Raw genomic sequence first — 25,202 nt, 5'->3', positions numbered from 1 at the left:
TCTTGGATTTTAGTTTTTGGTAAAAGAAAAATCTTCAACCTTCCTGATTAATTTGGATTCCCCCCAGGTTGCTAACTGATGGCATTTGTGGCAAAGAGCCCTCTGCTAAGAATAGTAAAAAAAAATGTTTGTACTTATCCCAAGTAAATGAGCTATTAGTTTAATTTTTGCAATATGTTAAGCTCATGAAACTCCAAAATACAGTATTCAAAAGCCAAGAGTGCAAGTGTTCAAACGCGGGGCTATCTTGCCAGGAAGCAGCACGCTTACACTATTTACTGGAATGCCGCTCTTTCTGAAATAACTCTAAGAGGATTTCCAAAGGAGCCCACCCAACTATAGAAGACAGACATTGTCAGTGATAAGTGTATATTGGTATATTTGCCACTCCCAACTCTCAGAGGCAGTCCCATTGAGACACAAGAAACCTGCAAATAACTTATTGCAAAGGCTGTATCTCCTACATATTAATGTGAAATCTACACATTATTTTTGGCTAAACTTAGTCTTATTTCCTTCTTCCTTTGGATGGTCTGACAAGCTCTTTATCATCATTATCATTATCACCATCATTGTTATAATAAACATTTTTAATTATTCTTTTATTTTTGAAATTGTAATATAATTACATCATTTTCCTCTTCCCTTTCCTTCCTTTAAATCTTCCCATATACCCCTCCTTATTCTTTTTCAAATGCATGGCCTCTTTCCTCATTCATTGCTGGTGTGAGTGTAGCTGTGTGGGTGTGTGGGTGTGGGTGTGTATTCCTAAATACACAGGTACAACCTGCTTAGTCAGTATAATGTTACTTGTATGTATGTTTTGGATAAGCAATAGGTACACTCTTCCTTGGAGAAGACTATTTCTCCCACTCGGCATTCCTTAGTAGCCTTCAGTGCTTTGTGTAGAGTTGAGCTTTTCCCTGTGTAAGTTAGTTTGTCTGTTGGCCTTGTTCAGTCCCATTTGGGTAGACATGTTGGTGAACTTTATGAATGTAGATTCTCACATTCCTAAGAGACACAGTCTCACAGCAAGCTCCCTGTTCCTCTGCCTCTTACACTCTTTCAGCCATGATCCCTGAGCCTTGGGTGCAGGAGTTGGGTTTTAAAGGTAATTGGTAGGGACTGGGCTCCATATCTCTGCATTTTGATTATTTGTGGTTTTCTGTAATTGTCTCTGTTGCAGCTTTGAAGGTACCAACTTTCTTGTGTTCAAACCCAGTGTTGCATTACTGAGAGCAGGAGCAGGCATCAGGTCGGGTGCAACGTAGAGAAATGTTAACAAGTACACAGCAGTGGAGCCTTGGTCAGTTTGACACTCCCAACTCAAGGCAGGAAAGGCAATTTTTCTTTGTGCATTCACAGTTAGCAATGCTAAGAGGCATCCCATCTGGTCACTAGGAAACCACAGAATAAGCATCTTAGAGATTTAAAGATGAGGTGAGGAGGGAAGGGGAGTGACGGGTTCCAATAGAGCTGTCTGTACAAGCTCTTGCCTTCCCTTGTCAATACCAATAGCCAGAGTCCCTTCACGTGTCCCAACAAAAAACAACCTATTTGATGACCCCAAGAACCTGCTAAATAGTTTGTGGAAAGAAGGGATCCAGAGAGAGCATCATGGACAATAAGCATAATCAAAATACATTATATACAACCATGAAGTTGTCAAATTATAAATAAATTACATTTTTTCAAATAGATTCTCAAATACTATCCATAAAATTAACACGATGGAAGGGTGACGACTGACTAGAAAGGATAACCTCTGGTTATTCCTAAAAGAGCACAGGGCGAGAAAATATGTGAACAAAAACCTATGATAGATCTGGCACAAAAGTCCTCTGTAGAAAAAAATGTAAGACTGTTGTGTCTAATCCCTTCTGGGCATTAAACTATTGATACTGAAGAAGAAATTAGGCAGTTTGAGAAAGATTTCAGAGATACTATATGAAAGGTCGGTGTGCTTCACATGGGCACGCCACTCAGGGAGTGCGACTCTCATGAGTCATTTTGGGCCTTTCTGCATTTCTTTGTCTGCTGAGATGTGGCTGTGTTTCTCCCAACAGCAAGACCAGATTCCGATGGATCCAAGAGAGCAGCTCTCAGAAGAACGTGCCTCCCTTTGGCTTGGATGGAGTGTACATATCTGAACCTTGCCCCAGCTACTGCAGTGGTCACGGAGACTGCATCTCGGGTGTGTGTTTCTGTGACCTGGGATACACAGGTAAGGCCAATATGTGTCTCTGACAATTTGCTTGTGAAAGTTCATTCTTACAAGGAAAACATATTCTGGGTTTATCATTTCCTGTATCTAAGAATCCTAGAACTTGGCCATCCAGGCACTTGAGCAAACCTGCCAAGTTCCACTCCCTAGAGAGAATGTGTTTGTTAATAATAGCAATCATAACGAACATTGCTTAGGGCCCTACATCATGCCAAACTTTTAGTAAATACCTTTTACTTTATCTCATTTGATCATAAGAAAAATTGTTCCATAGTACTGCTGACCATGTCGACATTTGTGGAAACAGAGGCAGGTGAGTGGATTTTTTTAACAATTCTTCTTGGGTCCCATAGGTAGGCATTGCTAGAGATGGGCCCTGTGCTCACATGGTTTCTCTCTAAAACCCAAATCACATTCTTAATGAGATGCCTTCAGGGTCCTCTGCTCTCTGTCTCTCTGTCTCTCTCTCTGTCTCTGTCTCTGTCTCTGTCTCTGTCTGTCTCTGTCTTTGTCTCTGTTTCTCTCTCTCTCTCTCTCTCTCTCTCTCTCTCTCTCTCTCTCACACACACACACACACACACACACACACACACACACACACACGAAATATATGTCTCTATATATAACTACAATATAAAATACTAAGCCCAAGACTGTCAAATGATAGCTTTATAAAAGAAGTTTAGAGTTTTTGTTTTTGTTTTTGTTTTTTATAACATCCACCTTTGAGTGTTGCCATAGCAAAAGTTTTGAGAGAGCTGAGATTAAAGCATAAAATTGGAGAAAATATCTTAAGCTACAAAATCTGCTTCTAAAGTTTTCCTGGCAACAACTTCAAAGGCCCTTCCCAGCTTGCTGATACTCAGTCCTTCATCTGAGAAACCAGAAACAGACTGGCTTGCTCTCTCAAGGCTTCTGTGTCATGTATAGTTTCGAGGACAGCATCTTTTAATTCTCTATCATGGATAGGATCTCTGCTCACACAGGCCCCCAGGTAGGAGCACCCATGGAGATCCAATAGTCCCAGTATTAGCCTCCTTTACAAATAAGTGAATCACAAGGGCTGGAAAGATGGCTCAGTCTTGCAGGGACCTGAGTTTAATTTCCAACACCTACATCGGGTGGCTCACCACCACCTTTGTCTGTAACTCTGGGGACACTAATGCCTCCAGCCTCCACAAGACCCTCACTTGCTTGTACAGACACATATACATGCAAGGAAACACACATACATATGTTTTTTTAATTAAAAAAAGTATTTTTAAAATGTTAAAATAGCAAATTTTATTGATTTTTGTTATCTTTGTAAGGAGGTCTCATGTAGCCTGGACTGACTTTGAACTCACTAGATGGCCAAGGCTATCCTTGAACTTCTGATTCTACTGCCTCTGTCTCCCAGCTACTGGGATTCCAGGCACACAGCACATGCCTAGCAACAATTTTTATTTTTAGTAATAATGGCTATCTTTAGGCAGACAGTTGCACAGTGTGGACTCTTCCTTGCCCATGTATCAAATGTATTTTTTAATCCTTAGTGATCCCAACAAAACTTCTACATGTTTCTTTTCCTGAAGCTGCACAAGGAACCTGTGTGTCAGATATCCCTAACCACAGTGAGATGTTCGATCGGTTTGAAGGGAAGCTAAGCCCACTGTGGTACAAGATAACAGGAGGTCAGGTTGGGACTGGCTGTGGGACACTCAACGATGGCAGGTCCCTCTACTTCAATGGCCTTGGGAAACGGGAAGCCAGGACTGTCCCATTGGACACCAGGAATATCAGGCAAGTTGTTGACTGGAACATTTCTTCTGAACATAGTAGACTATTGCTGCTGAGTATCTTGTATAATGCTTCTACCTATGGGTTATAATATGTAAAAAAAAAAATGAAGCTTAACTTAAGCTGTATAATAAAGTATATGGGTAAATGCAAAAAATCACACCAGAGTTCGTTAATCAGCGCACACTCTGCGTCAAGCCCTCTATATCTAGTATATATTCACCTTAGTTTATGAAAGTTCTATGTTAATCTGTAAACTCTTACACATTCTTAATGTAAACTGATAAAGCAAATAATTTCTACTTTGAATTTGATGTCCAAAAATGATTCCTCCATATACTTAGGTGGTCACTTACTGAAACTGCCCCCCCCCCAATTTAAATGCCTACTCTGCCACCTACCGGTGAAACCAAGAACTGTTTGGCTCTGAGGTCAAATGAAATACTAGCACACCTAAAATGAAACTGTGCTTTTTACATCAATTAAGTTATGTAGAAACTAGAAGGAAGAAAATGAGAAAAAAAATAAGTTTTAGGCGTGGTTTTTACTAAAAATCTGGTGTTGCCTTTCATATTTTTTCTACTGTTAGTCTGTTCCATATTCTTTCGGCATCCTGTCCTCAAAGGTCTGCATGCCCAGCAGGATTCATTGGTTGCCATGGGCAGAGGCATAATTTACTTCACACTGAGTGTCAGGTGTGAAAATTTAGCCAGCTCACTCTAAGTCAGTATTGGACAAGTGACTGTTTGTCCTTCTAAATCTTTAACATCTTGGTGGGGAATATTCTTTCCCTCATCTTGCGTTTCCAAGATTACTTTATCTAGGTTTTTTTTTTTTAATTGTCATGAAATTACATCAGCTGTCACAATGAAATAGGGTTCAATTGTTTTATTTTCTTTACATTATTATACAGAATAAACTCTGTTTATATCATCAAACTTTTTAAGTGTTGCCAAATTAACTTACCATTATCTATATCTTGCTGCCCATCAATTTGTCCCTCTGACTTTAGAAGTGGAACTTTAGAATGATAGAGTTTTGTGTTTTTTTTCCTTTTGATTGTAAGTAAACTAAAGTTTGTATGTTTGTTTGTCTTTTCTCCCAGACTTGTCCAGTTTTATATACAAATTGGAAGTAAAACATCAGGTATTACGTGTATCAAACCACGGGCTAGAAATGAGGGTAAGCTGAAATATTTCTTAAATTTTTGTAAATTAGTTTTAGTCTTTTATGTATAGAGGTGTCTATGCATGTATATCTGTGTAACATGTGTGTGCCTGGTCCTGGAAGGCCAGGTCCCCTGGAACTGAAGTTACAGACAGTTGTGAACCACCATGTGGGTCTGCGAATTGAACTGAGGACCTCTGGAAGAGCAGCCAGTGAGTCCCTAACTGCTAAACTATACCTGCAGCTCCACGCTACTATGTTTCTAGAGAAATTATAGCAACTTTGGCTAATTAGCCTTTTTTTCCTCCCAAAGTCTGGTGTGGATTTTACAAAATTATCCTGCCCTCTGTTCCTCTTCATGGAAAGATTGCTGTGTGAACTGGAACCCCGCAGCTTCTCCTGGAGTTCCTTAAGCCTGAAACCATGGCTGCCCTGGGTCTAGGCAGAATCAAATGACATTTGTTTTAGTGAATTCTACTTCCTTATAACTCTCCACAGAGAGGAAAACAATAGGAGAGAATTTTGCATTCAGTGTAAGGGCTAAACTTGTTTACATAGAGAATTAGTGAATTGTATATCAAATTCTACTTCTGTCCTTGGACATTCTGGAGGGGACAGAATCCTTGTACACTAGTTCTTGGTAGCATTAAATGTTGACTTTTCTGAGTACCTATTTGCCATAGATACTGTCTTAGAACTGTTTAACAGGTGTGGAGAGTGAGGTGCAGAGTGGCCCAGGAACTGGTACACAGTCATATGGATAGCAAGTAGACAAACAAGGATCTGAACGGCCAACTCCAGGATGTATGCCTTTGGCATCATGTGACCCTGCCTTCTCTTGACCTATGCTCCATTCTCACTAGGCTCCCACTGTTTCTGCACCAAGTTACAAGGTGTTGAAAGAAACACAACACCCTTGACATGGCTCCAGCAACCATGTGGATATACGGAGATTCTTTCTGGAACCCAGCATGTAACAAGTTCTTAGCACAAAAGCCACAGGCCTCTCTAGTGGATCTTCCTCCAACTTTAATCTTAAAAATTAAAAATCTTTAATCTCGGGTTTTAGAGCATTACCATCTAAGTTTGTTACTCTGTCAAACTGTGGCTGTATATGATGCACTGGATAAACAGTACCTGCTAGTCAACAGACAGACTGGGGAGAGCTCTAGTCTCGTCAGCACTAATCATCTCCATACCATCCCGGTCTAAAGGTTTAAATGGTTTTCTGTGACTGTCTTAATACTTTTGCTAGTAATTATTCAAATCATCCTTTTGCTGAGGAAGCAGTCTAGAAACTTCCATAGGCTATGTTGCATTCCTTAATCTCTTCTAAAGATGTATATGGAGTCAGATAGTGTTGTGGGTCCTGCAGATGTAATATCACTACAATGTCACGACAGATACATCAGTCATAATGAGCTAGATTATGCTGCAGTAACATATAATCCCTTAAAAAATAGGAACAAATGTTTCCTCCACTGTGCTACATTTTCTTCATGGGTTCAGCACTCAAAATACCGAAGGTCTGCTGGGTGGGAGCTGGATGTTGCCAGCCACGTGGCACAGAAAAAAGAGAAAGTATCCTGAAGCTGCCGTGTGTAGGAAGGGAAACAGCCGGGATAGCATGCATGGATTAGCATGCATGGATTAGCATGCATGGATTAGCATGCATGGATACCTAACAGGCAGCTCTAGTGAAAGAAGTCAGATCACAAACAATAAAGGAACAATCAGGAAGCTTAGACTGCAAGAGGAAGACAAGGGAAATCGAATGCTTTTGTTGCTGATTTTACTAGAGCAGGCTGGCTGCCAGCTCACCAAGCAAATGACATGGATAGATGTAATACACAGAAGCTTCCATGCCTGAGTCTTCTGAAAAATCCATATCTGTACCCCTATTTGTATATAAGATTTAAAAAGATTTTGTGGGAAGCATATACTTACCATTGACACGAGGCTCACTCTGTGCTTGTTATAGATGTAATTCACACTGTAGGGCTTGTTCCCCTGAACAAGCAGTTTGTTCTAAGCTAGTCTTGAACCATCGTGTTATACATATAATTCACATCCCATAGGCATTTCTCATCCTTTTATTGAAGACTGGTTGTTAACATGTAAATCTGACTAAATCCTTGAACAAATCTCTTCCAGTGATGAAAGTGAGAATTTCTTACCTACTCAAGCTGAAGCACCAATTTACATATTTGGAATTAAACTCTAAATTAGGCTGTCTTCAGTAAGACTAGGCAGGATGCAGATGGAGTTGTGGTTTAAACGGAGAAATGTCTTACATGCTTTAAACATTCAGTAGATGACTAAAATGACTTGGCTTATTCAAGCATACAATGTGTTAGATGACACAGTAATGAGGCTTAGCAACTGGCGTAAACTGGATGCTGCCGCTTTCCTCCTGCCATTACTCCTCTCTCTACTTGTCTGGGAGGCCTACCTCATCATACTTTGGAGTTGAGGCTTCGTCTCTGCAGACCTCATTGTTACACATGACTCTGGAAAAAGCTAATGAGAGGAAAGGCAGCAAACAGGCACCACATGGAGGTCACACCTCCTGAGCCTTGCCACTCGGTTGTGATAAACACCTCAGATCTTTCAGAAATCGAATTGCTAACATGCAAGTCCTGATTCAGGAGCAATGGAATGGTATGCTGCGTAGGAAGTGATCATAAAGATGAAGTGGCCGAAAGCAGCAAATGTGTTACCCTACGGTTCCTGCCAGGCAGGAAGGCAGAAGCGGACAATGTTCAGTTGAAGGGCTCCAGGTCAGGATCTCTCAGGAGGCTGTAGTCAAGGCCGTGGACAGACAGGGGACAGAGGTTAGGAGACTCTGCTGGAGGCTGGATGATCTGTTTCAAGAAAAGCCAAAGGTTTGGGCCAGAACAGCTTCTCCCCATCCAGACCTGTCCACAGACTGTTAGAATATCTTACTACATGTACATCATCATCTGCAGGGCAACAGATCTAAGAGAGAAAGGAGGAAGCCCCAAAGCCTTCCATTTTTCTTTTTTGTAGTGCTAAGAAGAGCTCACTTATTGTTTAGCAATCACTGTACTACTGACCATCACAACAGACTCCCTTTAAAGGCCTAATTTCAAAAACCACCTTGACTCCTACCACATTCTGTTAGAAGCAAGTTATTAAATCCTTCTGAACTCAGAGAGAAGAGAGTTAAATCCTACCTTTTAAAGAGAGAAGCATCGAGGAATGTGTGAGCATACTTTTAAAGCTATCACAGATCATTTTCAGATGATGCAGGTCACTGGTCTTGGACTATAGTTTGAAGAGACTAGAATGGACCAGGAAGACTTTTATTCTCATGGTGATTCATCTCTAACACCTCACCTTCGAACATACCTGCCACTAGTCAGCTACCTCCCACCTCTTTTCTCCTTTTCCCTTTCCTCTTCAGGCTCTTTTCCATTACTTATCTAATTGAGTATAACTTACATACATTCATATTAATAGCCACAAAAAATGAAAGTTTTGAAGAGTCTACACTCTCGGACATCCAACATCACCCTAAAGAAGTAATGAGACAGATTTTGAATAAATATTGAGAGTTACTGGGTATTGCTCTGGTCAGACAGCCCCAGTTTGACTCAAATGAAGGCTGGAAACCCTGGAATCCATTTTCTTCATGAAGTTACATGGCTCTCAGGTCTCCTGACATGCAGGTGTCCCCTCAATCAATGGCACCTCTAACTCTTCATCCCTGCCCCTGTATGCAACAAACTGAACACAGAGAGGATCTGTTCTCTGGGTATCTTTTACTCTCTCATTCAACCTGACAGATTCCTCGGTTGTAAACATATGAGACTGAATTCTCTGCAGATTTCCAGCTTTTAACATCTTCATCATTATTGCTCCTGGCATCCACTTTTCAGATGCAGTGCCTGAAACTTTATGTACTGCCAATTTGCACTGAACAGCTTTCTCTTTTATCATAATATTTCTCAAAACTTTATGCTAATCAACTCTTTATTATCTAATATTACAATGGATTGAGGAGTTCTCATTAATCAATAGGTATATTTTAAGTCATATATACTATAAATGATTCATAATTTTTAAGAGTTAATATATAATTTAAAAATAGAACAGATAGAACTTTTTTAATATTGAATTATGTGTATTTTTATTGAAAACAGATTTTTTATTATTATTATATTTGTGTTTTAATTTTACATATCAGCCATGGGTTCCCCTGTCCTCCCCCTCCCGCCCCCACCCCCACATTCCCCCCATCCCCTCCCCTCCATTCCCATCTCCTCCAGGGCCAAGACTCCCCTGGGGATTCATTTAAACCTGGTGGATTCAGTACAGGCAGGTCCAGTCCCCTCCTTCCAGGCTGAGCATGTGTCCCTGTGTAAGCCCAAGGTTCCAAACAGCCAGCTCATGCACTAAGGACAGGTCCTAGTCCCACAGCCTGGATGCCTCCCAAACAGTTCAAGCTGTTCAATTGTCCGTCCCACTTATCCAGAGGGCCTGATCCAGCTGGGGGCTCCACAGAACTTTGGTTCATAATTCATGTACTTCCATTCATTTGGCTATTTGTCCCTGTGCTTTTTGCAATCTTGGATTCAACAATTCACGCTCTTACAGTCCCTCCTCTTTCTCAATTGGACACCTGGGCTCCACCTGGGGCCTGGCTGAAGATCTCTGCATCCACTTCCATCAGTTATTGGATGAGAGTTCCAGTACAACTATTAGGGTGTTTGGCCATCTGATCACCAGACTCAGTCAGATCAGGCTTTCTCTCCACCATTGCCAGCAGTCTATAGAGGATGTATCATTTTGGATTTCTGGGGACCTCTCCAGCACTCTGCCTATTCCTGTTCTCATGTGGTCTTCATTTATCATGGTCTGTTATTCCTCGTTCTCCCTTTCTGTTCTTGATCCAGCTGGGATCTCCTGCTCCCCTAAGCTTTCTTTCCCTCAAACCTTGCCCTTCATTACTCCCACTGTCGTCCAGGTTGTTCATGTAGATCTCATCCATTTCTCTGTCATTGGGTGATCCCTGTGTCTTTCCTAGGGTCCCATTTTCTAGGTAGCTTCCATGGAGTTGTGTAGCAATCTAGTCATCTTTGTTTTACATCTAGTATCCTCCTATAAGTGAGTACATACCATGTTTGTCCTTCTGAGTCTGGGTTACCTCACTCAGGATGATTTCTTCTAGATCTGTCCATTTGCCTGCAAACCTCATGATGTCATTGTTTTTTCTCTACTGAGTAGTACTCCATTGTGTATATGTGCCATATTTTCTTTATCCATTGTAGATGTAACTGGCTTGTTAAATAAGAAACACAGAACCGATTGCAGAGTTAAAAACCACGAGGTCAGAGCAAGAGCAGAAAACCTTACCCTTCACTGCTTCTGCTGTTCTTCCTCTCCGCAAGAGAACTACCTCTCTGTGTCCTATCTTTTTTATAGATTTTCTGTTCTGTTTTCTCATTGGTTGTAAACCCAGCCACGTGACCCCCTCATCACTGCCTGTTTGTACAGACCTCCAGGTCTTCTATGGTTGGTATTGAGATTAAAGGCGTGTGTCTGCCATGCTGGCTGTGTCCTTGAACACACAGAGATCCACCTAGCTCTGCCTCCCAAGTGCTGGGATTAAAGGCGTGCCCCACTACTGCTCAGCTTCTGCTCTGGCTTGCTCTGACCTCAAGGCAACTTTATTGACATACAAATAAAATCACATTTCGATACAAATAAAATATCACTATAATCCATTCTTCAGTTGAAGGACATCTAGGTTGTTTCCAGGTTCTGGCTATTACAAACAATGCTGATATGAACATAGCTGAGCAAATGCCCTTGTGGTATGATTGAGCATTCCTTGGGTATATGCCCAAGAGTGCTACAGCTGGGTCTTGGGGGAGATGGATTCCCAATTTTCTAAGGAAGCACCATATTGATTTCCAAAGTGGCTGTACAAGCTTGCATTCCCACCAGCAGTGGAGGAGAGTTCCCCTTGCTCCACATCCTCTCCAGCATAAGTTGTCTTTAGGGTTTTTTATCTTAGCCATTCTGACAGGTGTAAGGTGGTATCTCAGAGTTGTTTTGATTTGCATTTCCCGGATAATTAGGGATGTTGAGCAATTCCTTAAATGTCTTTCAGCCATTTGAACTTCCTCTGTGGAGAATTCTCTGTTTAGTTCTATAGCCCATTTCTTAATTGGACTGTTGGGCAATTTGATGTCTAATTTCTTGCGTTCTTTATATATTCTGGATATTAGCCCTCTGTCAGATGTGGGGTTGGTGAAGACCTTTTCCCACTCTGTAGGCTGTCGCTTTGTCTTGTTGACCGTGTCCTTTGCTCTACAAAAGCTTCTCAGTTTCAGCGTCTAGTGAGATGATCATGTGGTTTTTTTCTTTGAGTTTGTTTATATGGTGTATTACATTGACAGACTTTCGTATGTTGAACCACCCTTGCATCCCTGGGATGAAGCCTACTTGACATGTTGGATAATTGTTTTGATGTGTTCTTGGAGTCTGTTTGCCAGTATTTTATTGAGTATTTTTGCATCAATGTTCATGAGGGAGATCGGTCTGTAGTTCTCTTTGTTGCATCTTTGTTTGGTTTAGGAATCAGGGTAATTGTAGCCTCATAGAAGGAGTTCGGTAATATACGTTCTGCTTCTATTGTGTGGAACAATTTAAAAAGTATTGGTATTAAGTCATCTTTGAAGATCTGGTAGAATTCTACAGTGAAACCATCTGGTCCTGGGCTTTTTTTGGTTGGGAGACTTTTAATGACTGATTCTATTTCCTTAGGGGTTATTGGACTATTTAAATGGTTTATCTGGTCTTGATTTAACTTAGGTATGTGGTACCTATCCAGAAAATTATCCATTTCTTTTAGATTTTCCAGTTTTGTAGAGTAGAGGTTTTTGAAGTATGACCTGATGGTTCTCTGGATTTCCTCATTGTCTGTTGTTATGTCCCCCTTCTCATTTCTGATTTTGGTTAGTTTGGATAAGGGCTTGTCTATCTTGTTGATCTTCTCAAAGAACCAACTCTTTGTTTCATTAATCCTTTGTATTGTTCTCTTTATTTCTATTTTATTGATTTCAGCTCTCAATTTGATAATTTCCTGGCATCTGTTCCTCCTGGGAGACTTTGCTTCTTCCTGTTCAAGGGCTTTCAGGTGTGCTGTCAAGTCACTAGCGTGAGATTTCTCCAGCTTCTTTATGTGTGCATTCAGTGCTATGAATTTCCCTCTTAGCACTGCTCTCATAGTATCCCATAAGTTTGGGTATGTGGTGTATTAATTTTCATTGATCTCTAGGAAGTCTTTAATTTCTTTCTTTATTTCTTCCTTAACCCATTGGTGATTCAGTTGAGCATTATTCAGTTTCCATGAGATTTTAGGATTTCTGTAGTTTTTTCTGTTGTTGAACTTTAAACCATGGTGGTCCGACAGAACACAGGAGGTTATTCCAATTGTTTTGTATCTGTTGAGATTTGCTTTGTGGCCAAGTATGTGGTCAATTTTAGAGCAGGTTCGTACCATGGGGTGCTGAGAAGAAGTTATATTCTTTTTTGTTCGGGTGGGATGTTCTGTAGATATCCATTAAGTCCATTTGAGCCATAACATCAGTTAAGACCATTATGTCTCTGTTAAGTTTCAATTTGGCCGATAACAGATAGAACTTTACTGAGCATAATTTCTATAAATGCTTAAGAAGTAGACTGGTGTCTCCAACTATTATTATGACTATTCAGTACCAGTTTTTCCCAATTAACTTTTTATTGATTCTTTGTGGATTTCACATCATGCATCTCAATACCAGTCATCTCCCAGTCCCTTCCCATCTGCCCTCTGCCCTTGTAACCCACCTCCCAAAATAAAAATAAATAAAATTTAAAAGAAAAGAAGAGGAAAGAAAATAAAATAAAAATCTCAGCATGGAAGCTGCAGTGTGACACAGTGAGTCACACAGTTTACCCTTTAGTCCATAGATCATTACTTGTTAGTGTTCATTGCAATGAGTCATTGGTCTGGTTGGAGGCCTCTGGTTTTGCTGTATCACAAATACTGGGCCCTCACTGGGGCTCCTTTTGTTGTCATGGAGATCTTGCAACTTTGGGTCTGCAAGATTGGCCCCTTCATGTGCTCCAGCAGATCATAGATGGGGTGGATGATGGAGTGAGCCAACTCTTAGCCCTGGATCTGGGTCTGGTCAGCCCGCCAGCTCTCCCTCATCCTCAATATCAGAGTGAGCTCTCCAGCCCTGGCTAGTTCACCCTATGTAGTAAGCAGCAAGGGACGGGGCTTATGTCCTCTGGGCTAGCTCACTCACACCTACACCACCAGGGCCAGCTCTACTGTGTTGCCCAGGGGAGGTGCAGGGGCCACTCTGCCCAGTGCTGCAGCTGGTGGAAAGCATGACCTCAGAGATGGCTTTCCCACCAGGCCATGAGGAGCATGAGTCTTGCTCCTGTACTTTTAAACAGTCTGGCCTCACTCAGGTTCACTGACCAAGGTCTGTTGGAATATGAAGAGCTGGTTGAAGGGCTGCTCTGCCTAACAGGCTTCCCGACCAACTACCCAGCACGCCAGCAGCAAGGCTCATCTTCTGCCAGGGAAGTTAAGACATTTCTTCTGAGTATGTAATGATGACTTGAGACTGTAATGCTAAGTTTTAAGTACATGATCAGGAGTGGGTTGTTGTTTCCCTAACCAGCCCACTCATCACTCATACAAATCTGAGTGGTCTTTAAAGGAGCTGACATATTTCTTGTCTCCATTTACTAGGAGTTAGTGCATTAGGAACTGTCAGGAAATTGATGGGCCTGTGAATCCTCTAATTCATTCATGCCTTGGAAGTTAGATAGATGAGCATCCCTTCTCTGAGACACAAGTTGGAGTTGCTGCAGTTTTGCTGTTTAAAAAATGCTGTTCCTTGCCTCTAAGAAGCTGTTCTAGTCCCTGAATTTATGTCTTGTACCTCAGGGCTTGTTGTTCAGTATTCAAATGACAATGGGATAATCTGGCATTTGCTGAGGGAGTTGGATTTCATGTCATTTGTGGAGCCGCAGATCATTTCCATTGACCTGCCACGAGAAGCAAAGACACCTGCCACAGCTTTCCGGTGGTGGCAGCCGCAGCACGGTGAGTCACTAGTCTCGCCAACTTTGCTGGTGGCTTCTTTTTTAATCACACAGCATCCATATCCAACTTGTAATGTATATGTTTGTTCATTTACTGTCAGTTCCAGACAATTTGATTTAAAATCATGGTCACAAAGATACTCATATCGTTGTGTAATGAACCTTCTCCAACTGCTGCTGTTTATCTGATTTCAGGGAAGCATTCAGCCCAGTGGGCTTTGGATGATGTCCTTATAGGAGTGAATGACAGCTCTCAAACTGGATTCCAAGATAAATTTGATGGCTCTATAGACTTGCAAGCCAATTGGTATCGAATCCAAGGAGGCCAAGTTGATATTGACTGTCTCTCTATGGACACTGCCCTGATATTCACTGAAAATATAGGTAAATATTGCCACCACATAACAGAAGGATATTTGATTAACTACAGGAGTAAATTAACTAAAACTCAAAAGGAATTTTCTGTTATAAAATTAGGTGCTTAACTTCCTTTGCTATGGAGGGCAGGGTATGCAATGTCCTCTAGAATAGCCTCGGAACCTGTGCCTGTTGGAACTTTCTTTCGTGGAACATGATGAGGAAGAAGATGACTTAAAAGCAGAAAAATATCTATCAGAGGACATTCCTACATTCTGCAGTTTGCAAAATTGAGAGTTTATGACTCTGTGAGTCCCTCTTAAGATAGTAAAGGTCTTCAAATTGACAGCCTGCCATGTTTCCAATTCTGTAGTAACTCTATAAATACAGCAAGTGTGAGAAGAAAAGCCAATGCAAATCTGAGGCACTAACCACAAACCATTATTTGGGTTTGCTGTAGGAAATTTTGGTAGCAAGCATAAGCATTATAGAAGAAGTGAACCTCACTCTATGCCGCCATTAAACCTTTGCTGTTGTTGTCTTTGGCAGGAAAACCTCGTTATGCTGAGACCTGGGATTTCCATGTGTCACCATCAAGCTTCTTACAGTTTGAAATGAGCATGGGCTGCAGCAAGCCCTTCAGCAGCACCCATAGTATACAGCTCCAGTATTCTCTGAACAATGGCAAGGACTGGCATCTTGTCACCGAAGAGTGTGTCCCTCCAACCATTGGCTGTTTGCACTACACAGAAAGTTCAATTTATACCTCAGAAAGATTCCAAAACTGGAGGCGGGTCACAGTCTACCTTCCACTCTCCACCAAGTGAGACTTGCATTTGACTACATGTTAGGTTTCTGTCACCTAATTTGAAGATAATGGTGATTCCACTCAGGAATAGTGAGTGCTCTTCCAGAACAGCTTAGGAAGAAGCATAGTATAAGGTGTCTAAATATAACTAGAGAGTTCCAGAAGTTGTGGTAACTTCTTTGCACAATGATTTCCTCATTGGATTCTCAGCTCTGTTACTCACTGTACATCCAGTATCCTGCATTAAGAATTTTCTGTGTTAAATACATACAGAGGTGTCTATTTTCCTGGTACAATTCAGATAAGACATGGAATTGAAGGATGGGAGAAAGCATAAGACACTGCATTGTGTTAATATTTGGTCTGAAATAGTTTTCCATGGACTTCCAAAGCTTTAAACACTGCCTGCCTATAGTTCATTTGCTCTTTTTGACACAACATCTATTGAATACCTAATTGTACTTTTTGTACTCTGGTATCTAATGAATAAACTGATGCTAGGACCCAGCTACATAATTTAAGATAACACACAGCTAATCATCTGTTTATCATGCAAAATGATAACAGAGATGCTGCACAAGATCCTAGACAATCAGCCTAGAGGTGTGGGGGAGGTTCCCAGAGGAGCTCTCTGAGTAAGACTGATTAGGGCGTATCCAGGAAGAGAGGAACATGGGAGATCATACCTGCTGCTATAAAGCAGAACCAGTTTTAGAGGCTAGAGGAGGCAAGAATTGATGGGGAAAATCAAGGATCTGGTGATGCCAAAACCTAAGTGTGAGGCAAGCCGTAGAAACAGATAGACTGGCACTGAAGAAGAGGCAGATGGTGGAAGGCCACGCTGATCATAGGTGGCTTGGTCTTAACAGTGCACATGATGAGTAACCACAGTAACTTAAGCAGAGTAGTGATAGACATCTATCTTAAAGCCACCATGCTAGTCACTGCTTCTGATTGAGGGAGAACCTGTATTGAGAACAGTGGTGCTTGGAATGGCACTACCAAGAGTCAACCTTTGGTGGAACGTGTTCTGTATTCCAAATACCAAGTCTTTTGTCTTTTTCCATCCAACCTGTTCCTTAGCAGTGGCTGTTCCTGTGTGGTAGGGCTGCCTCTGCTTTTGGAGAAAGTGCTCTCATGATTCAGTGTGGTGTTTACCTTTCTCATGGCTATGCCAAGATGCCTGCAGAAGCAGTTTAAGGAAGGCTGCATTTATTCTGAGTCCCAGTTCCAAGGTAAAGTCCATCCTGGCAGGGGTTACAGCACCGGGAGTGTGAGGCAGCTGCTCATACTGCAGCCACAGTCAACTTCCAGCAGAAATGAACGCCTCTGCTCTCCTTACTCAGGCCTTCCCCACCCATGGCCCTGCCTGTGTGCAGGGTGGAGTTTCTGTTTTCAGTTAAATCCTCCTGGATGCACCCTCATAAATTCACCCAGAGGTGTGTTCCAGGGCGATTGATTTTAAATCCAGTGAAGTTGACAATGAAGATTAGCCATCGTGCTTAATATATTCCAAATAGCAGACTATAAACATGATAGAAAATAAGGAGCTGTATCCAGTACTTGGCTTTAGAAACAGCATGTTAAGAAACAACATAGAAAACACAAGTATGATAGGACCCTGTATACTCTGAGAAATCATTAGGGTCAGTGGAATGGGGTCCTCACTGCCAAAACAATGTAAGTCCCCGGTTTCTTTGTTGAGCCTTTGATCTTTCCCTAATGCTGAGTAACAGTAGGAGCCCGAAAGCAAAGACTGAAATTCTCTGTGAATTTCAGAAACATGAATCAAGATTTCCAGATAACTTTTCTATGTCACACATTGACTTTCCTATAAGAGAAGTGGTGAAATGTTTGGGTAGCGTGCATTCTGCTCTCCTCTGTATGGGTCAAGAGGAAAGAGCATTTAGTACTTCATATGAAAATAAGTGTCTCAAGGGACAGAAAACTGCACTGTGGAAGAGGGCCCTCATGGGAAAAGGGAAATGCTCCATGCTTTCAAAATTGCCTATCAAACTAACAGTGTTTTGTTTGTTTGTTTTTATTTTGTTTTGTTTTTTAGTTCTCCCAGGACACGGTTCAGATGGATTCAGGCCAACTACACCACAGGAGCAGATTCCTGGACTATTGATAATGTTGTACTGGCCTCAGGGTGTCCTTGGATGTGCTCAGGACGAGGGATTTGCAATGCTGGACGCTGTGTGTAAGTTAATAAAATGTGGTTTCCTTCTTTGTAGTGGCACAATGAATCTGGCATGTTGAAGTCATAATAAAGGCCACTGCTCCCCTCGTTTCCTCGGTAGGTGTGACCGGGGCTTTGGAGGACCCCATTGTGTTCCTGTTGCTCCTCTCCCCTCCATTCTGAAAGATGACTTCAACGGGAACTTGCATCCTGACCTTTGGCCTGAGGTGTATGGTGCAGAGAGGGGGAATCTGAATGGTGAGACCATCAAATCTGGAACATCTCTGATTTTTAAAGGGGTGAGTGAAGTTCTGTGTGTTCCTCTATCATCTCTGAGCCACACTGCTCTACACAAATGTATTCTGTGTCTCTTCAGTGTCTGTTTTCTCATACAAAGTTGCTGTCTTCTAGTGCACACCCTGGATTTTTTTTTCTCCCTTACTACTTCCATCTTGTCTCATTTTTGTGGTCCTTTGAACACAGCATTGTTCCTCTCTTTGGAAATCAAATTCTTCTTCTAACTTTCTGCTGGAATACATAAGAATACATGTGTGCATAATTGTTAGAATTTGGTTACTAGGAGGTGGTAGCATTTCATATTACTGAATTTTTATCTTATAGTACTTTTAAATGATTGTATGAAATCTTTCCCTTTGTTCTTTTTTTAAGTTTAAGAACATCTTCTTGCCAGCAGTCTAACCTTCCTTACAGGTGACTAGAAGAAGACAGGGCCATTAAGTCATGTTAACTGGCACTGTCAGACCTTGTTAATGTTCCTTTGTCTTCCACCCTAGATGTCTAGTTAGAGAAATGCTAAGCAGCAGAATGAAACTCTGCTCATCTGGCACCTCTGCATGTGTGAATGCATGCCACATCTCGTCCCTCTCAGCAAGGAGAAATTTACTAATCTAGGTGTGCAAATGAAGTCTTTGACAGAAGTCTGCATAGGTTTCTGTACAACCTTAATGAGTCATACCAAGCACTGAGAAAATGAGACACCCTGGAACTTTTCAATTATAGCTAATAAATGCCAGTTAGCATACTTGCCTGAAACCAGATTCCTCTCAAGTTTTCTGTGAATGGAGAGAAACACTTATTGACCTGAGAGACGTGTAAGTCCCCAAGAGTGCTAATGGACCAGAGGCACTGAGACAGCATGTCCACATGGGTAAAACTCCCGGTATCTTTAGTCCCATCTCAGGATGTAGAGCCCATTACCTCCAACTGACTTCTGCCCCATTCCAACCTGCTCCCTAAACTAAAGAAGAGAAGCCCTGCAACTTTCCATGCTTCAGGGGTCTGCCTGATAAATTTTCAAGCACTAGAATTAACCTAGTCCTTAAGACTTACTAGTAAGAAAGGCATATAGTCTGTTTTGCCTTTAGCCATCCAAATGCAAGAGCAGCCAAGCATTATGCCTCACATGTATTATCCATCAGCTCTGCAAGATGTAGACAGCGCGGTGTGTGCCATTCAGCAGGTTGCATTTTGACCTACAAAGGCATTCTTTCATGAAAGGAAATGATCATCTTTCTTGTTATAGATTTAGGAGTGCTCTCCACTACTAAAACAGCTTGTTGAATACAAAAGAATTTTTCATATTTGGTAAAGATGGATTTGAAGCTGGTGAAAGAATGAAAGGGAAAACAGGATGAACCAGAATCTACAGCACTGAGGGTTGACAGTTTCACCACATAAAAGTCACTGTCATCCAGTGGTGGCGCACACCTTTAATCCCAGCACTCAGGAGGCAGAGGCAGGTGAATCTCTGTGAGTTCAAGGCCAGCCTGGTCTACAGAGCTACTTCTAAGACAGCCAGGGCTACACAAAGAAACCCTGTCTCAGGAAAAAAAAAAAAAAAAAAAACAGGAAGGAAGGAAGAAGGAAGGTCAGCCTCAAGTGCTGAGCTAGACTATTGCCAGCATGCAAGGAGCCTTTAGACTTACCAGTCAAACCCACAGTCTCCTAGAAAAGCAGTGTAACGTGGGTCCTTGCGCAGTGGCTAGGCTTGTCCTTGGGAACAGTTTCATATTTACATTCCATAACCAAGGGGGGAAAGTAATAATCCCGTATCTTAATGTCAGCAAAGGATGTCATTAGCAGAACCTCTGAGCTATCTGAGGATGCCACCTTTGTCCACAATCCCGGTTTCCTTGTGACTCTGAGCTAGAAAAGAACTCACAGCATTGTGCTTGCAGATGCTGAAGGGAGAGGGCTTGAGGACAGGCATTGATTAGGCACTGTGACAAGGCCATGAATCATTAGGCATGAAAGAAAAACAAAAATCATTGGTACATGGCCTTTCATAGTGACTTTCAATATTGGAAGTTTATGATTATGGTGTGTAAAGAGGTGGGAATAAATGAGGTGGCATTTTTCATTATACTACCCAAATACCTCTTATATTCTAAATTCAAAATGTGATATGGTTTCTTCTTTCTATCCAAATCAAAAGATAAGTTAATAGACTAAACATCATGTTCTCTCTCTCTCTCTCTCTCTCTCTCTCTCTCTCTCTCTCTCTCTCTCATTGCAACATGAGAATAATCTTTCTCAAGAATACTTAATCAGTAAAGTGTCTATTAAAACACAGCATGTTTTAGGCACTCAATATATGTTTGCTATTTCAGCTATTAGTGACAGTAGTCTGTATAAACATGAAGTAGAGAAAAAAAATTTACTTTTCCTCACTAATACAACATTTAGCCTTTGTTAATTGATAATTAGGAAATCAGTTGGTACTGTCACAGCCACAGGCTACTGAAAAGTCACTTCACTCAGCAGGCTCAGCTGAGAAACTAAAAACCTGTCTGGACCTTGGGATCTTTGCATAGTGAAATGTACTGGCTGTCATCACAATCCCCTATATACATGAACAAAACAACCTGAAATGTTGATCTCAAAACCAGAAATAGTTAATTAGCAGGAAAAATTACTAAAGCTAGTGTGATCATTTCCCTTGTTGTGTGGTTTCTCTGCATGAGTGGTTGCAGTCTAGGCATGGGGACCTGCCTTCGCTCTGCCTTATTTAACTCGGCCAGCTGGGGCGTTGTGTCAGCCTGAATGAGAACCTCCTGGGGCTGGCAGAGCAGGCAAAGCAGTAGTGAGTTCCTAAGACTTCTTGGAGCCCTGCAAAAGTCAGCTATTAGTTCTTGGCCTCCAGCAGGAGCATCCGGCACATTTTTTTATCTTTTTCCTCCTTGCTTCTTCCACAACACGCTGTGATCAAAAGAGACTATTTTTAAAATCCCAGTGGTGGACAGTGCTATCATTTTGCACCACTTTTAGTAATAGGCACAAATAGTATTCATTAGAGGTGAGGTAATGAGATTGTGTTCTTTAACTACTAAGAATAAGGCAGTAAGAGAGGGAAAGATCTCTTCCTTTTGTCCTTTGAAGCTGGACAAAACATTACTGCTCACCATCTGTAACTACCATTACATCTAGCCATGTAACTATCAATTAATGCATGGTAAGTATATAAAATAGAAGTAATTCTGCAAACGACATAAGGTTCTTTTCTCTTTTATTTTCAGGAGGGACTAAGAATGCTTATTTCAAGAGACCTAGATTGCACCAATACTATGTATGTCCAGTTTTCTCTCAGATTCATAGCAAAAGGTAAGCTATTCCCATGGTATGTGTCATTTTCCCTCAAGAAAATTGTCCTGTGCTCAATCTCTCCCCCACAGAATGCCCCGCTAAGGGCCCTTAAACTTCCCTGTTCACAAATGATCTTTATACAAGTTCCTCTTACTATAGGGGCGCAATAACTACTGTCCTAAACTGTTCAATATAGATGCAGTTACTGTGCTAGCTGGTAAACTTGCCAGCATGCCTTGAATCCCTCCATCACTGCTTTCTAGCTATCAGAATTTTAAATTAAAAATTATTAATTTGAACATTTGGGGTTTATTTTACAGATGTGAATCCTCCCAAAGCACTACTTAGTTTCTCTGACTTTTCATATTTAATTGAGTATTTTTCTTTAAAAATAGTCACTATAGATACAACATTTTCAAGTGATTTTTGTTTATATTCCTTTGACTTAAATGTTTCAACATTTGCAAAATTGTGATGTCAGCAGAATGAATAAGTTTTAATTTGGTATCTCCTAGATATAAGACAGAGAAAGAAAAAAAGAAAGGTAGGAAGGGAGGGAGGGAGGGAGGGAGGGAGGAAGGAAGGAAGGAAGGAAGGAAGGAAGGAAGGAAGGGAGGGAGGGAGGAAGGAAGGGAGGGAGGAAGAAGGGGAGTGCAGGCACACATGTGCTTGTATGTCACGCACATATCTAAGAAAAAGGATGTCTACATTTGATGTACTTTTAAAAATATATTCATTTACAGACTCTGCGTACAATCATTTTCAGTTGCCACTTAAGTATTTGGAGCAGAAAGTCTTTATATAAAAATATAAACAGGCTCATATACTGATGCCCAAAGAGTCAGCTTGGAGCAGACTCTGTCCTCATCACAATATGCTTCATGCCTGTGTTGTCTTCTCCCTAGGTACTCCAGAGAGGTCTCACTCCATCCTGTTACAGTTCTCTGTCAATGGAGGAATCACCTGGCACCTGATGGATGAGTTTTACTTCCCTCAAACGACCAGTATACTTTTCATTAATGTTCCCTTGCCATATAGTGCCCAGACCAATGCTACAAGATTCAGACTCTGGCAACCATATAGCAATGGTAAAAATGCATGCATTCTATTTTGATCAAAACTGACAGCCATGTGTTAATGCTCTTGTTCCTGAGACATGGAGGAAGGACTCCCTGAGAGGCACACTGGCTGTGTGTACCACTCACACTTTACATGCTTCCCTTTTGACCATCCTCATTGGAAATTCAACTTCATGTAACCTTGTCGTAACTGACTGATAAATTCTTGTTTTAGTTTCCCTTCATTTGGTTTAGACTGAAACGTCCGTTTACTCACAGGTTGGCCCAAAACTCATTATATAGCTCAGAACAGTTTTGAATTCAAGATCCTCTTGCCTCAGCCTCCAAGTTGCTGGGATTAGTATGAGCCACAGAATTTGAGTGTTTTGTTTTGCTTTGTTTTTTAATAATCCATCATTACTATTAGTTACTCACCAATAGCAACTGTTTTTGTTGAATTCTTTTAGTAATGTACCGTTCTTCTGAACGGCATTTCATTAGAGAAACAGGTTATTGTAGAATCCAAGAAAAAACAAGAGGAACTTAAACCAAGCAGGCAGTGTCTTACATCCCCATCACAGCCACTGGCTTCAGTGTTACACCAAACAAATACAGCATTTAACAGCATCTCACGTTTACAGGAGATTTTTCCAGTTTCTAACTTTGACTCTTATAGTTCTTATAACTCTTATATTCTATTGGTATTGGAATCTAAAGGGCCAGATTTTGCCAAAACATATGTCTAACTGCCTATATAAGTACAATTACACCATATTAAGCAGAAGTAACAAGAACAGATAGGAAAAATATACTTCTGTCTCCCAAATTTAACCTGTATATTTCTTTTATAACTACTAAGTAAAAAAATAAAATAAAATTTCAACATGTTGTAAGATAAAATCATGGTAGATTTCTAAGTGGATTTATATGTATGAGATGATATAAAATACATATGAAATTATATAAAGTGTACATGTTATAAAATATAATATATATGTTTTACCTGATATTTTATATGTATGAATCTTATTTAAAGATCAAACAAAACTCTGAAAAAGAAATACACCCCGTTTAAAAATCCAGAAGATGATCATGTTATGTCCGAAATGAATATTTATTTTGTATTCATTACTTTCAAACCAAGAAAATGAAAGCAAACTACTAGAATCAGGGCCATGATGGGTGTAAAGGGAGACGGAGGTGGAGCATTTCATTTAAGAACCAGGCTGTTGCCACAGACCCATGCTGCTCGGCCCACTAGTAGTGTGCATGTGCAAACTGCTCACCAGCCCTCCATGAGATTAGGACGGCAGTTCTGTGCTCTGTCATTTAATATGGTTGTAAGCTTATTTTCCTCACACTTTGATCACTGTCAATGTGCTGCCATGTGGCTTATGAATTTCATCTGGAAAGCATATGCTGAAGCTGTTGTCGCTGAGTTCCTGCTGGTGTTTGCTTTCTTTCAATGAGCAAATCTGATTTTCTTTTTCGGAAAAACTTTATTTATCCAAAACTGTCTCAGGTAAGAAAGAGGAAATCTGGATTGTTGATGACTTCATTGTTGATGGAAATAATTTGAACAACCCTGTGATGCTTCTGGATACGTTCGACTTTGGGCCCAGAGAAGACAACTGGTTTTTCTACCCAGGTGGTAACATCGGTCTTTACTGTCCGTATTCCTCAAAGGGAGCTCCGTAAGTACTGAGTTGAAAAGCTAAAAGTAAAGCCATTGCGCCATCCAAATCAGGAGTAATTTTTGCCTAAACTATTTCCTTTTGGTTCTTTGATAACCAGTGAGGAAGATTCAGCCATGGTGTTTGTTTCCAATGAAGTTGGTGAGCACTCCATTACTACCCGTGACCTAAGTGTAAATGAGAACACCATCATTCAGTTTGAGGTATTGACTCTGTTCTACTAGAAATACTTTAAATTTTATCTTGAACAAAGCCTCAGCAAGAAGAGGGAAGTCTTAGATAATTTCATCCACTGTGATTTCCTGGTTTTGTATAAGGCCGTAAAAGGCTTGTGTGTCAAAACTTACTGTTAATATCAGACCAATTTATTATACTAAAGTCTGTTTCAGAAATAGTGTTACTTGTAACATAGATTCCCTCCCAACTACTAGAATAAGTGTTGAAATTAATTACTTTAAAATTATAAAAATGTGTAAGAATGCTATTTTGGTCTTGTTATTTTTCACAGATCCTATATAATATTAGAATTTCTTAGGACTTAGGTCAATCTAACTATAGTCTATAATGTACCAGCATACTCATAGAATGTTATCATGCTACTATGAATTTTACATTTAAAATAGTATCACACTATTTTTACAGCATTAAATATACTTATTATGTGTAGCTGACATTTCATGCATTCCTTATATTTGTTAAGAAAGTAAATCCATAATTAAAACATTTGCTTATTAAAACACTTAAGTAAAATCAACAGAATAAAAGGTTTGTTGTGTTCTAGGTGGTGAGTGGCATTACTCTGATATCTATGGGTTAAGTGCTAAGAAAAAGTAGCACTTTTGTCCAAAGTTCAACAAGCCTCAGTTGTTTGTCTGTCAGAATACAAAGGGACGGTCACACCCTCCCTTCTCTGTGTTCTTCCCTCCATGCCCACTCACTGCATATTAATAATCAGTTACTATAATGGCATGGTAGTAAGAACGTGTTCATTTACATTGGAAAGGTGAGATCTGGCCCAGAAAGAGTCACATGCATTTAGCAGAAAGGGGCTTATCAGGAAGGAAGGAAGGAAGGAAGGAAGGAAGGAAGGAAGGAAGGAAGGAAGGAAGGAAGGAAAAGGAAAGATCAAAGGTTACAAGTTTGCCATTAGATTTGAAGAAGAATGTAGTACCATTGTCCAACATGTGGGTTAGAC

The 25,202-nt window shown here is 40.7% G+C and overlaps 1 protein-coding gene across 3 annotated transcripts in view; it reads left to right on the top strand.

Annotated features, from left to right (window-relative positions):
* Reln (reelin) overlaps positions 1-25,202 on the top strand; it is a 459,087-nt gene that overhangs the window by 363,980 nt on the left and 69,905 nt on the right. For all 3 annotated transcript variants that reach the window (XM_036180358.1, XM_036180357.1, XM_036180359.1), the window contains 12 exons: positions 2,067-2,224; positions 3,799-4,006; positions 5,109-5,185; positions 14,148-14,306; positions 14,501-14,689; positions 15,212-15,485; positions 17,533-17,673; positions 17,774-17,951; positions 21,189-21,273; positions 22,161-22,343; positions 23,836-24,007; positions 24,108-24,210. In XM_036180358.1, coding sequence (XP_036036251.1) covers positions 2,067-2,224; positions 3,799-4,006; positions 5,109-5,185; positions 14,148-14,306; positions 14,501-14,689; positions 15,212-15,485; positions 17,533-17,673; positions 17,774-17,951; positions 21,189-21,273; positions 22,161-22,343; positions 23,836-24,007; positions 24,108-24,210 — 1,927 coding nt within the window. The remainder of the gene's footprint in view (positions 1-2,066; positions 2,225-3,798; positions 4,007-5,108; positions 5,186-14,147; positions 14,307-14,500; positions 14,690-15,211; positions 15,486-17,532; positions 17,674-17,773; positions 17,952-21,188; positions 21,274-22,160; positions 22,344-23,835; positions 24,008-24,107; positions 24,211-25,202) is intronic.

The sequence above is a fragment of the Onychomys torridus genome, chromosome 3 (genome assembly GCF_903995425.1).
Source record: "Onychomys torridus chromosome 3, mOncTor1.1, whole genome shotgun sequence".
Lineage (NCBI taxonomy): Eukaryota > Metazoa > Chordata > Mammalia > Rodentia > Cricetidae > Onychomys > Onychomys torridus.
This window is presented reverse-complemented; position numbering and strand designations above follow the sequence as displayed.